We start from the raw sequence: 13,744 nt of genomic DNA on the forward strand, positions 1-13,744 counted from the left end.
CACATTTCTTATTATTGTGCTGTATGTGTGCCTTTCTCCAAAGCTGACATGTTAGGGGAATATGTTTCCATATGCTATGGGAAAGTAGTTGGTGTACACGGGACAGCACATTGCCAGGGCTGTCTTGTTGGAAATGGAGCTCACTGTGTTTTTACATATACACATGAACACTCCCAGTACATGTCACATGTATGAAGCTGGCTTCCCACTGTAGACAAAGGTTCAATCCCCGCGTCCACCTTTCCCACTGTTTCTCCCATGTGCCTGTATCCCCCTCTCATTTCACAACTGCCAAATAAAGTGTCGTGATACCCTAAACAAACAAAAAAAGCATTTCTGGGTGTTTCATTCCTCCTTTGTTGCAGGTGATGTTCTGGCAGATGGGTTTGACCAGAAGGAGAGCAGCTGTGTGACCATCCAAAGCCAGTTCTACTTCACCAACACCACCAACTCATACAATGTGCTGCAGGACTGTGGGAACTGCTCCAGGTGTGTGTACTCATGCATGTTTTATGCATGTGTGTGTGTGTGTGTATGTTTGTACAAATACGTGACCTCTTTCCCTCTGTTGTAGGTTATTTCATGCTAAGAGGATAGAGAACACCAACCTGTTGTTTGTGGTGGCTGAGACACTGCCCTGTAGCTCCTGTGAGATTGAGAGACTGACCCAGGTCAAAACGGAGTGTATCCTTCATTTGGTCATCAGGACTGCAACGTCTACAAATCGGAATAAAGGCTGTCCACAAACGGGGGCATGATCTCCTGCATGTTACAAAAACCTAATATATTGACTTATTAGATAATATTGCTAGCTGTAGCCTACATTTTGTAAATAAGTGAATCACTGGGTGTTATCGTATCCATATAGAAGACTCTATATAGGCCCAAATTGTCACTGCATTTCCTTGTTGACCCTCTGACCTTAACCCAGGCCAACAGTCCAGGAGGAGGATCCCTGTGAGGTGTTGAACTCTGCACGCTACCGGAGAGGCCCGACCGAATGCTGGGACTACAACATCTGGGTAAGGATTTCTCTAGTACCCCAGACATACTGTGTCCCCCACTTGGCACCCTTTTCCTTATATACAGTAATACACTACTTTTGACCAGAGTCCTATGGGCCCTGGTCAAAAGTAGTGCCCTGTAAAGGGAATAGGGTGCCATTTGGGACACAACTGTGGTCTCTTGTGCATCACTTCCTATTGTTATTATTTGATATATATTATATAGGTGGTTGTTCTCTAGTCCTCTCAGTCTGCGTCTACTCTTTATTTCTCTCTTCTAGGAGAACACATCGGAGTGTGGGAGAGGCCATTCCCTACAATCTTCAATAGGAATCCTTTTCTCTATCCAGCTGATCCTGACTCTTCTCTCTCTCTGACACCTGGACTAGACCATTACCACAGTCATCATTCGACTATCTCCTGACATCCATTATTTTACTCTTCCCTTTGTTCTTCAACATTTCTTTGTCTACTTCTGGTCGGGGATTGACCTCTGCCAAAAAAAAAAACTTCCTCTTTCCTCTCCCTTTCTCTAGTGTGATTTCCCTTAATCTCTCTCTCTCTCTGCATTTCCATTGCATGTCTCATATGACAGGCCACTTGAAAAGAAGAGAGTTTCTCTTATTTTGATGACAGTAAATTGCCCCAAGTGTGAGATATGGAACATTTTTTAAATCATCCATATCCTTTTTAAAAAATCACTTAATTTGAATGTGTGATAAAGGGATGTTATGACAAATATTTTATTGACTTAGATGTTAGTTAGCATCAATGCTCAATATGTTCTAAAAGTGCTTCCAAAAGCCAAATAAGAAGTGATTGAGAGATTTTAAAAAACAACAACATTGTAACAAAAGTACAGTGGACCGTTGCTATCAACTGATACAGTACATTTTGTTTTTGTGAATTTTACATGAACATATAGTAAATATATAAATACAAAAAATATGTAAAATATATTCCAAAGATGTATTTTTGTTCATATATATATATATATATATATATATATATATATATATATATATATATATATATATATATATATATATACAGTACCAGTCAAAAGTTGTCACACCTACTCATTCTAGGGTTTTTCTTAATTTTTACTATTTTCTACATTGAAGAATAAAGTAGCCACCCTTTGCCTTGATGACAGCTTTGCATTCCAGGGTTTTGCATTCCAGAGTGTGCAAAGCTGTCTTCGAGGCAAAAGGTGGCTACTTTGAAGAATCTCAAATATAAAATCTATTTTGATTTGTTTAACACTTTTTTGGTTACTACATGTGGAACATTTCATATGTGCTAATTCATAGTTTTGATGTCTTCACTATTATTCTACAATGTAAAGAATAGTCAAAATAAAGGAAAACTCTGGAATGATTAGGTGTGTCCAAACTTTTGACTGGTACTGTATATATATATATATATATATATATATATATATATATATATATATATATATATATATATATATATATATATATATATATATATATATATATATATATATGTATGAACAATACATGTATTGAATTAGATGTATGAACAAACATGCATAGCCTATATGTCAATTGTTATACTCCATTTAAGTTATACTCCATTTGGATGGTTGAAGATGACCTACTGAAGCTTTACCTTGCATCTTGTGCAATGATTTGTCTATGTGATCTGAAAAGCTCATGCATTTGTGTATGCTAACTTCTGGAGAATGTAGCTTATGTATGGGCAGCTTTCAGTGTAAACATTTGATGATGCCACTCTCCGATTCCCTTTGTTGATATTCCCTTCTAGTCCAAGCAGAGCTTTATAGCCCCTAGAAGCCTTTATGAAGAAACACATTTGGGTTATAGTAAAAGGAGTAATATTTTTGACACACTTTTTTTGATGAAATATTTGTAAAATGTTTTTTCTTTCATGTCATGCCTGGTGTTCCACCCAGCAGTGCCTTGGTGCACTCCTATTGGATGAGCGGGACTTTAGATCTCAGATCTGGACAGTAGACACTTCTGCTCCAGCCCTGGAGAAAGGCACACTCGACTCTATGGACAGTACTGACTGAAAGGACAGCCCTCAATGGATTTTGTGGGCCATGGGAAATGTTAAGGTGGACTGTGTGAGGTGAAGGGAGATAGGTGTAGTTTAGGATTACATTTCAGACTGCAAGGTATTAGGGATACAGCACAATTGAAACAGCGCCCAGTTACAGTACTTTCCCTTGTAATCTCCCCATGGACACAGAGGCACAGCCATCGTTCAGCCTGCTCCAGTCTGTTTGTGAAAAGGTGCAGTCAACCGTGTGACCAAGAGCTGATCATGGATAAAGGACAGCCTAGATAGCCTGCTTCCCCAGTGCTCAGTGTCATCTCCCTCTACCCTGTAGTTCAGTGGTGTACCGCAGTATCTCATGCAATTCTACACATTTTGCCATGAGGCTGAGAGAATTTTGCATTTTTAAAGCAAATTTCCTATTATTCTATACATTTTGGCATGAGGCTGAGAGATAATGTTGCAGTTTTACAGCAAATTGCCTGTAAATCTTTTTTTTTTTACATGGCTTATGACATGTTCATATCGTATCTGGGGAGGGTGGGGGGACCATAGAGATCCTATTAAATTACTAGAGGGCGGTTAGGTCATTAACCCTCGAAATTCCAGAATGGAGTGAAAATGGCTGCCATATTGGTCAGGGAGAAATCCAAACCAGTCTAAATGGAATGAAAGGCATAATCCTGATTTTTACTTATGCATGAAATTAAAACAAAGGCATGTGATGTATCAGAAATTGTGTAATATAATTATTTTCAACCAAATATGTTATATAAACATAAAAACAGTTTATATGGGTTTTATGCACCTTTTCTGTATAAATAGCCACAAACATATATGTAACCACACCATAAATGTCAACAGTTTTGCTTTCTTGGAAATCTGAGAGTTCTATAATATGATACAATATAAGCACTTGTTGCATTTACAAATTGTCTAAGTCATATCATCTACTGATTTCGGCCAGTGAATGGCTGTGGATTGACTACATTTGTTTGAATGGAATATTGGCAGTACAACTGTTTGGATAGCTAGCTAACAAATATACAGTGCAGATACATTTTACAAATGCATTATTTGACACAATATCTTATCACAGCACTGGCAAACCTTAGTTGACCAACTCCCTAACCAAAATGGCTGACCTTTAACCCATTCTAGTATTCTAATTCCTAATTCTATGGGGGCGACCTCCAACCCACGGGAATTTCCATACTCTCTGTAAGAATACCAGATACCAGCTCACCTTTCCTACTGACCTCACTGTATACATGAGACATCCAGGAAGTGACTTGCCATCAGCCAATCAGATATGACGAGTCACTCAATTACAATGACTGTTAGAATACAGTATTAGCAGTAGTACAGTTGAACTTTTTTTCTGCAATTCTCACAGGCTCATGTAGAGCCTTTGTTAAATAGACTGAAGAACACTCAGTTTGGACCATGTTTTTTATTATTATTTATATATTATTCAAGGCAGACTAGACAAAAACCTGATTGTACAAAACAAAAAAAATAATTGTCTCTTCAAGAATGTGTTTACAAAAGTAAATTAACAAACAAAAATTGTATACATCGAAGCTGCACACCTCAACCCAGTACCCATCCCAGACCATGGGCATTTTAAAGACGAGCATTTTATCTGGGCTTTTCATGATTGATTTGGGGGAATTAAATATTGAAAACAACTCTGTCCACATTATAGGAGAACTATTGCTCTTTATACAGTGTGCTATTAACTCTGAAGTCAGTGTTTTAGTTTGGTACGTTTAATTTTTGATATACTTATTGCATGATTTTATGGAACATTTCCAGATTGATGTACAAACTAGTAATAAATAGTATTTGACATTTCTTTACAGGTGAACGTGAGTAACCTAAGCACTCTCCCACTCCGTGAGGATTTCCCAATGGGTGCCACCTTACACTTAACTCTGGTCCAGGGCGTCATTCAGCTTTGAGATCGCAGCCAAACAATGTTCTGGACCAGAGTTACCTTACACAATGAGTGTTGTGAGAATCTGATAGGCATGTGGGGGATTTGGTCGATGACCTCTGATTGACCTTTGAGTATGCTTCATATTACCTGTTATAAATTAGGTAATAGCATTGATTGTGAGAATGAACTCAGTGGGCAGTTTGTTTATTGCAAAATTTAAAGAACGTTGAATGTTTTTGAAAAATATGGGGGATGGGCATTTTAACTTCAGTTTATTCAAAAAAGCCCGTAACAGCATTCCTATCGTTTTATTTATTAGGCTATGAAATAATATGAATGTTTAATGTCTTTCTGTACTTTTGGTTTGGTTTGCTGCTATTGTTGTTGTTTGCTTGGGACAGCGTTTCCTCTCCTTGTGCGCAGTCGTCCATGTCACCTCGTGTTTTGTACAGATGACTCAAAGCAGTCAACGGAAGAAGGCCAACTTTGTACAACATTTTGTCTGCTACATGAAAAAAGATTATCTCTAAATGTTTATATATGATATTTGGTGATTAAATGCTATTGATATTTTTCACTTCAGCTCTTTCTGATTTGTGTTCCTTTGATTTAATGCTATTGTGGTGTGCAGTGTATTTGATAACTTCTGTTTTATAGTACTGTGAGTTTTATGACTAACCTCCACAATTGAAATATTACACACACACACACACACACTCATATACACACACACACACACACACACACACACACACACACACACACACACATACACACACATACACACACAGCGTTTGACAGTGATGCTATGCTGGTCCATGTTGACTCCAATGCTTCCCACAGTTGTGTCAAGTTGGCTGGATGTCCTTTGGGTGGTGGACCATTCTTGATACACACGGGAAACTGTTGAGCATGAAAAATACAGTAGCGTTGCAGTTCTTGACAAAAAACGGTGTGCATGGCACCTACTACCAGAACCCATTCAAAGGCACTTACTGTAAATAGTTCATCTTGCCCATTGACCCCCTGAATGGCACACATACACAATCCGTCTCAATTGTCTCGACGCTTAAAAATCCTTTAATCTGTCTCCTCCCCTTCAGCTACACTAATTGAAGTGGATTTAATAAGTGACATCATTGAGGGATGATAGCTTTCACATGGATTTACCTGGGCAGTCTATTTGGTTGCCAACTGCCATAAACCATTAACATAACAATGTCCTGATCAGAGACTTGGTTTAGTGGTAACACTCCCCTGCACATATTGCTCGATGTGTCCAACCTTCCATCTGTTTTTAGCATTTGCCTGTCACTTTATCTAATTGAATTACTGTCTGAACAACTTGTCAAACCGCTGAAAAAATATTTTTACAAAAATATTAGCATACTTTAAATTTCATCCCTCCAAAATCTCAAAGTAACAAAATCATCAAATATTGAGTGTTAATTTAATGTTCAAAGCATCCTGAATACACCTGACCTGTGGGTTTTATTTTCCACCCTGGTCATAGGCCTAAGCCATGTAAAAAAGATGTACAATTTCATGAAATTAGCTATAAAACAGTCAAATGTTCCTGATGGAGAACCCCCAGTCCCCCATCTAGAGGTTGTACCAGGGGGCAATGAAATGCACGTAGAAAATCTCACTCATGGCAAATTAGTCCATTTAGGCTGCTAAATCAGTGGTTCCCAAACTTTTTATAGTCCCGTACCCCTTCAAACATTCAACCTCCAGCTGCATATAGTCCCGTACCCCCTCTAGCACCAGGATCAGCGCACTTTCAAATGTTTTTTGCCATCATTATTATAATTTTTAAACAATGTACCCTTTTTATCTCCCCAATTTTGTGGTATCCAATTAGTAGTAGTTTCAGGCTTGTCTCATCGCTGCAACTCCCGTACGGGTTTGGGAGAGGCGAAGGTCGAGAGCCATGCATCCTCATAAACACAACCCAACCAAGCCGCACTGCTTCTTGACACAATGTACATCCAACCTGGAAGTCAGCCACACACAAAAGAAATCATACAATGATGGAAAGACCTGTGTGTTGTCCTTGTTAATGCAGACAAAGAAGAGCTCCAACTTCTTAATCATAAGCCTCAATTTTGTCCTGCACATTGAATATAGTTGCGGAGAGTCCCTGTAAATGCTCAAGCGCACACACATTTGATCTGACTGTCTGCTCAGACTAACAGTCTCATCTGTTGTTCCTGTCAATCAGACACGCAGTGTCAACCAATGAACCAAAGATGCGTGAGGGAGGCCCGAGCCAACTCACTCACAGTCACACACTTAGCAGCCGAGGAGAGAGAGGAACGACAGCTGTGAAAACAACAGCTGGAAAATTCGTTGGAAGCACAGTAGCATTTGGATGCATTTTAATAATGTAGACAATGTAAGAGCACATTGTAGAATTTGCCAAGACAAAATCTCATTTGAAGCCGGTTCTACGCACAACCTACACCGGCATATGCGAACTCTGCACCCAACTGTGAAGCTAGCTGTAGCGGAGCTTCGAGAAACTAGCGGGCCTGCAAGTGATAGTGGTGTAGCCAGCACCTCCACATGTGGAGATTTATCCACTCAGTCAAGTAGGCCGACTCCGCGACCCACAGCAGACAGTCTTCTATGGACCAGTTTATGCCAAAGTCTATGTCTGTAGCAAAACATGACCAAATTGATATTGCATTGGCTAAAATGATTGCCACCGATTTCCAGCCATTTTCAATCGAGTACAGTTTTAGAAATTATAGCAATAGTCTAAATCCAAAGTACACAATTCCAAGCAGGAAAACCCTTCCAAAATAACCTATTCCACAACAGTACGAGAGCACAGACGCTTCAGTGCGGGAAAGAGTCCAAAAAGCTACTGCAGTTTGCCTTACCACTGACTGCTGGGCATCAGGGGTAACCACTTCTTACATGTCAGTTACATGTCACTTCATTGAAGGTTTTGTCAATGCCTAGCTGTCTTCTGGACTGCTTTGAGTTCAGCGACAGACACACCTCAGAGAACTTGGCAGAGGAACTGTTGAGAGTGGCCAGAGAATGGCAAGTAGATGAAAAAGTGGTCTGTTGTGTTAGCGACAATGCAGCTAACATAAACAAAGCCATAAACATTTTCAAATGCACCCATCATCCATGTCTTGCCCACACAATCAACCTGATTGTAAGATATGCTCTGAAGGTGATGAAGCCCACTGTGGACAATGTGAAAGCAGCTGTGGAATACTTCCACAGGAGCACAGTAGGTGCTGAAAAACTAAAGTCTACACAACGCCAGATAGCGATGTCTGAGCTGAGGCCTAAACAAGACTGCACTACAAGGTAGAATTCAACATTTTATATGTTGATGAGGTTTCTTTAGTCAAAGGATGCCATCATCTCTACCCTGGCCATTGTCAATGCACCTGTTGATTCTCTGACCAATGGGGAATGAGAGGTAACCACAGGACATGTGACAGAGTTGATGGACACCCTCCATTCATCAATGGGCAGAAAGTTCCACAGAATGGAATATAATCACGTGCCATCAGAAACCGCTGCACTTGACCCCAGGTTTAAGAAGTTAGCCTTCAGTGATGCCAAAGCGATTGATGAGGCTCTTCAAAGAATAACCTCAGTAGCAGGGAGGGTAAAGCCCCCTCAGTCAGCTGGCTCAGGCACCAGGGCAACAGGAAGAAGAGGGATCATATGGAGCAGAAGCACCAGCAATAGTGCCATAAACGTCTGCTGTTTGGATGCTGTTTGACGAGAGAGCAACTGGGGATGCAGCACGAAGGAATCCCTCAACAGATGCCTTAATAGAACCCCTCCTCCAAAGGTCTGCAGATCCTCAGAGTTGGTGGAAGAACAAGGCCTCCGTCTACCCACCGCTTTACTAAAGTCATGACAGGGAGTCTCTGAGTAGTGGCGACTCCAAACAATTACTGAGAGAAGAAACCGCATCAGCCCCTCGAAAGTGATGCAGATTGCATTTGTGAATGCAAATCTCTCATAAAAGCAAAATATGTATGTGTGCTGCTGGTTATAACATGGCAATTAAGAATAGAGAGAAAAGAGGGACCAGTTCAATGTTTTCAGTGTGATGCTGCAGTTTTGCAAATGGTTATTTATTTTTCTTTGATATGGTGCAATATTCTATTATTATGTTGTTCAGATTATATTAGTTTTGAATTGTTACATTTATATGCACTTTGTTTGTATACATTAAAAGCGTTATACTTTAAATTGACATTTTTAATAGCATTCTTTTTCATAACAAACCAATGCATTTTTAAATACATTGTGGTTAAGGTAGAGTACGATTTCATTTAATAATTTAATTAGAAGTGTTTTAACACCAATCATAGTCAAACTATCGCAAACTGTTTGACTTGAAAGAATTCGAAACAGATTTTTTTTTTTAAGAGCCGTTTTGGGAGCCAAAAGAGCCGTGTTTGCATCTTTTACTTTCGGTTTTGTACACCAGCTTCAAACAGTAGTGATGGTATGTTTGACACCGATGTGGTATTCGGGTGCAGAGACGCAGAGTGAGGGACAGCATGATCCGTGTTAACCCGAGGGCGCCTGCCCTCAGAGCCATGTCGCAGAGGCTACATAGAAGGTCATACCGTGTTCCTGGACCAAACTCGTTATGGCACCTTGATGGAAACCACAAACTGATAAGGTAGATGTATTTTTTATTTATTTTTTTATTTCACCTTTATTTAACCAGGTAGGCTAGTTGAGAACAAGTTCTCATTTGCAACTGCGACCTGGCCAAGATAAAGCATAGCAGTGTGAACAGACAACACAGAGTTACACATGGAATAAACAATTAACAAGTCAATAACACAGTAGAAAAAAATGGGCAGTCTATATACAATGTGTGCAAAAGGCATGAGGAGGTAGGCGAATAATACAATTTTGCAGATTAACACTGGAGTGATAAGTGATCAGATGGTCATGTACAGGTAGAGATATTGGTGTGCAAAAGAGCAGAAAAATAAATAAATAAAAACAGTATAAAAACAGTATGGGAATGAGGTAGGTGATAGATACAATTATCTATATCACTGGTGAGAAGTTGTACATTGTAACATCTCACATTGTTCATCAACTTGTCCATCAACAACTAACAGTTCAGTTTAGCAAGCAATGGCCCAATATGTCAATCATGTCGATAATAATTGTTTTTGTTGTGTTTCTGCTACTTCTGTAATCGATAGAATATCTGCATCATGAAATTAACAAACATGCTTATATTGAGGACATACTGAGGCAAAAACGGTTGGAACAAAGTATGTGTGTCTAAGGGTGAACAACAGGAGATTCTGTCCTCTTGACCCATTAACTTGACTCATTAACATTGTTCCAGAGTTTGGATGTTAATTTAATATAAGGTCTGCTGCTTTGTTCTATACTGCAGGAACCTGATGGAGCATCTAAGTGGTAAAGGAGGATGGTGATGTTTGTATATTTCATGTGTTCAGATTTTGTATCAACTCGTGCTGTGTTTTCTGATTTAGGTGGAGGATAGTCATACATGGTGGCATTGATGGGTTGCAGCCTGTCACGTTCTGACATTTATTTCCTGTGTTTTGTATTTAGTTAGTATGGTCAGGGCGTGAGTTGGGTGGGCAGTCTATGTTTGTTTTTCTATGATTTGGGTATTTCTATGTTTCGGCCTAGTATGGTTCTCAATCAGAGGCAGGTGTCATTAGTTGTCTCTGATTGAGAATCATACTTAGGTAGCCTGGGTTTCACTGTGTGTTTGTGGGAGATTGTTCCTGTCTCTGTGTTTTTGCACCAGATAGGGCTGTTTTCGGTTTTCCACATTTATTGTTTTGTAGTGTTCATGGTTATCTGTTTTTATTAAACATGAATCCAAATAACCACGCTGCGTTTTGGTCCTCCTCTACTCCACCACAGGAAAACCCTTACACAGCCGCCGTGTTTCTCCGTGCTTCCAGCAACAATCGCAGCAGTACTGTAATGGATTGCTTCATGAATGCTGTCTCCAGATATGGCGTTCCCTCCAGAGTTGGGACGGACCATGGAGGAGAAAACAACACTGTCTGCTTGTTGAATGTAATACAATAGTGAAAATATGATTTAAAAAATAGAGCTACATGCATCCTTAAAATGTCGTCTTGACCTACATATTGATTACATTCTATAGTGAGTGATGCATGTGGCTACATTTTTTTTTCTGTAAATCATTTTCAGAACGCAATCACATTATGTTGGACAGCTTCACTGCTTTCTCCGTGTTTCTGAAATGTATAAGCCTTTAAATGACCTTTTACAGACTACTTCTACAAACGAGGCTACACTTGTGGCAGCACCTATTCCTGTGGCACCCCATCTTCTGCACTTCTTGTGCCCCCCCTCCACCTATACCACTTTCTGTGGCCCCTCCACCAATTCCAGAGGCTTATCGTCCACCTTCACCATACTCTTCTGTTGGTGTTAGTGATGACAATGAGTAAGTCATCCCTGTAAATAATTAAATGTCTTTGAATTGTGGGAAGTATCTGAGCTTTGTTATTCTGAATGGCTCTTTTAGTGTTGACCTCCAAACACTGACGTTAATGAGATCCCTGTTTTTAGGGATGCTGATGGAAAAGGGGCAGCTGATGAGGGTGGTCCCTCGAGAATTTCTCTGGCTGCTATTGAGTGCCATCCATTCCTCTGCAATATTTGAGGGACCTGATTGACAAAAATGCCTTTCTTGCAACTCTCAAGGTGGGTTACACTTTTAAACCAACAAAGACACGTTTGTTTATGGCAATATATATGACTTTAGTAAGACATTTGATTTTTGTATGTAATGTGTCCTTTTATTTACTGTTTGTCTTCTGTGTGACAGCAACATGGGGGTGTAGAGACATTTTTTCAGAGAGGCTATACAGGCAAGTGTGTGGCCTACAACCTCCTGTGCCAGAACTGAAAGAAATTGCAGAATATGACTTCAGACAGAAGTTGGAGAAGGTAAGTAACTTTACACTGTGATGGATGTTATGTTACTGTTAATTTGCACTAAGTTGGAAAACATTTTGGTTTGTAGTTCATGAACTTTTCCACAAGGATTTGATTTATTTTTGTTGGCATTCAATCTTTAAGGGTAGTGATAATCAGCTTATTGTTTTGCTAATATTTCCCAAAACAGGCACAGGAAGTGGTCAGACGAGGCACAGGAAGTGGCCATGTTGGGTCCAGTGCGATACATTCGTACATTGGAGAGGGATGCCCTGGTGGAGTCAGCCACAAAGTCCTGCTTAGAAAGCAGGATACGTGGGACAGCATTTTGTAGCCTTATTCTTCCATGGGCCCCCTAAGAATGTAATAGATAAATGAAATCCCAAACTACTTTCACTTAAGAGTATTGTGTTCTCCAACAAGTGTTACTTATGGACTTTAATGTTGCAGCAAGTTTGAGGGTAGTGGAGAAAAGGATATCAAGGTGCCCAGGAACTTGACGCTGCTGATCATCTCCATGTCAATGTACAAAAGATGGGAGAATGGTCAAGTATCACCATCTACTTTGTCAGGTCCCACAGCTCCTTCATGTACTCATGTGTACCGTGGTAGTGTCGGGTCCATTCTGGGGAAACACATTCTTATAACTGTAAAAAAAATCTCATTTGTTATTGCAGGATTTACACACAGAGCCTGCTAACCAGCGTGTGGGTAAGGATGGTGTTGAAAGCAGAGCTATAAAAGACCATGCACTCTGACATATTTAAAAATGTATAATAGACATTTGTTGGGACAATAGGCAAACTGGGGTTGTGCATAGTGTAGCACAATCTATTGTTCAAGTTTTAAAAAAAAATATCGACTGGGCTGCAGTAAGAAGCTTCGATATCATAACTTCTTACATTCTTTCCTGGTACACCCACTGACACGGGTGTATATTTAGCAGCTGTAGGCGTTAACTTGACGTGCAGGACCGCTTGCAGCCGTTCATTTGACACATGTTGAACTGCCTGCAAGCACATTTGCACCTCTTTGACGCGGGTAGGCGTTAATTTAGCGCATGAAGACGTTAATTTAGCAGCTGCACCTGTTGACTTTACACACGTAAGCATTAAAAAGATCGCGCTTTGACCACGTACTTTCAGACCCAAACGGCGTTCCATAGTGCACCCATGTGTGAGTAGATTGAGAGAACCGGTTGGGGATTGTTGAGCTGCTGCTGACAGCCAGGTGGAGAGCGAAGAGGAGCAGCTTGAACGAGACTATCCGCGGAGGGAAAGCAGAGGATAGCACCCAGGCCAGCCAGAGAGAGGGTTTTACTTTGGTAAACTTCGAATAGGGAAGTGCAAATAGCGAAAAGAAAATTATCCAAGTTGAGGAAGACCCGCGATCTTTACACCAGCAAAACAAAATAATTTGCACCAGACAACAAGGAAACTGTTGCTTTGCTCCACCATAAACATATAGTTTAAAAACTACTAGTCACAAACGACTTGACATGCTACCATCTAGGATACAGGATCTGCATGCTGCGTGTGTGAAATAACACATGGAATCATGTAGTAACCAAAAAAAAAGTGTTAAACGCATTAAAATGGATTTTAGATTCTTCAAAGTGGCCACACTTTGCCTTGGTGACAGCTTTGCACACTCTTGGCATTCTCTCAAGCAGCTTCATGAGGAATGCTTTTCCAACTGTCTTGAAGGAGTTCTTTGAAGAATCTAAAATATATCTGTTTAACAGTATTCAGACCCCAAGCTTGTAGCGTCATACCCAAGAAGACTC

The 13,744-nt window shown here is 40.0% G+C and overlaps 1 protein-coding gene and 1 long non-coding RNA gene across 3 annotated transcripts in view; both read left to right on the forward strand.

The window, feature by feature from the left end:
* Nucleotides 1-1,968, forward strand: part of LOC124003879 (voltage-dependent calcium channel subunit alpha-2/delta-2-like) — a 98,028-nt gene extending 96,060 nt beyond the window's left edge. For both annotated transcript variants that reach the window (XM_046312509.1, XM_046312510.1), the window contains exons 35-38: nt 366-489; nt 575-684; nt 940-1,022; nt 1,286-1,968. In XM_046312509.1, the coding sequence (XP_046168465.1) occupies nt 366-489; nt 575-684; nt 940-1,022; nt 1,286-1,381 (413 nt within the window). In that variant the 3' untranslated portion in view covers nt 1,382-1,968. The remainder of the gene's footprint in view (nt 1-365; nt 490-574; nt 685-939; nt 1,023-1,285) is intronic.
* Nucleotides 1,969-9,491: 7,523 nt separating this feature from the next.
* On the forward strand, nt 9,492-13,623 carry LOC124003572. Its single transcript, XR_006833251.1, has 6 exons — nt 9,492-9,664; nt 10,909-11,067; nt 11,288-11,464; nt 11,590-11,724; nt 11,849-11,970; nt 12,149-13,623. It is a non-coding gene; the product is annotated as an uncharacterized LOC124003572 (long non-coding RNA).
* The last annotated feature ends 121 nt before the right edge of the window (nt 13,624-13,744 follow it).

This window comes from Oncorhynchus gorbuscha, linkage group LG18 (assembly GCF_021184085.1).
Source record: "Oncorhynchus gorbuscha isolate QuinsamMale2020 ecotype Even-year linkage group LG18, OgorEven_v1.0, whole genome shotgun sequence".
Lineage (NCBI taxonomy): Eukaryota > Metazoa > Chordata > Actinopteri > Salmoniformes > Salmonidae > Oncorhynchus > Oncorhynchus gorbuscha.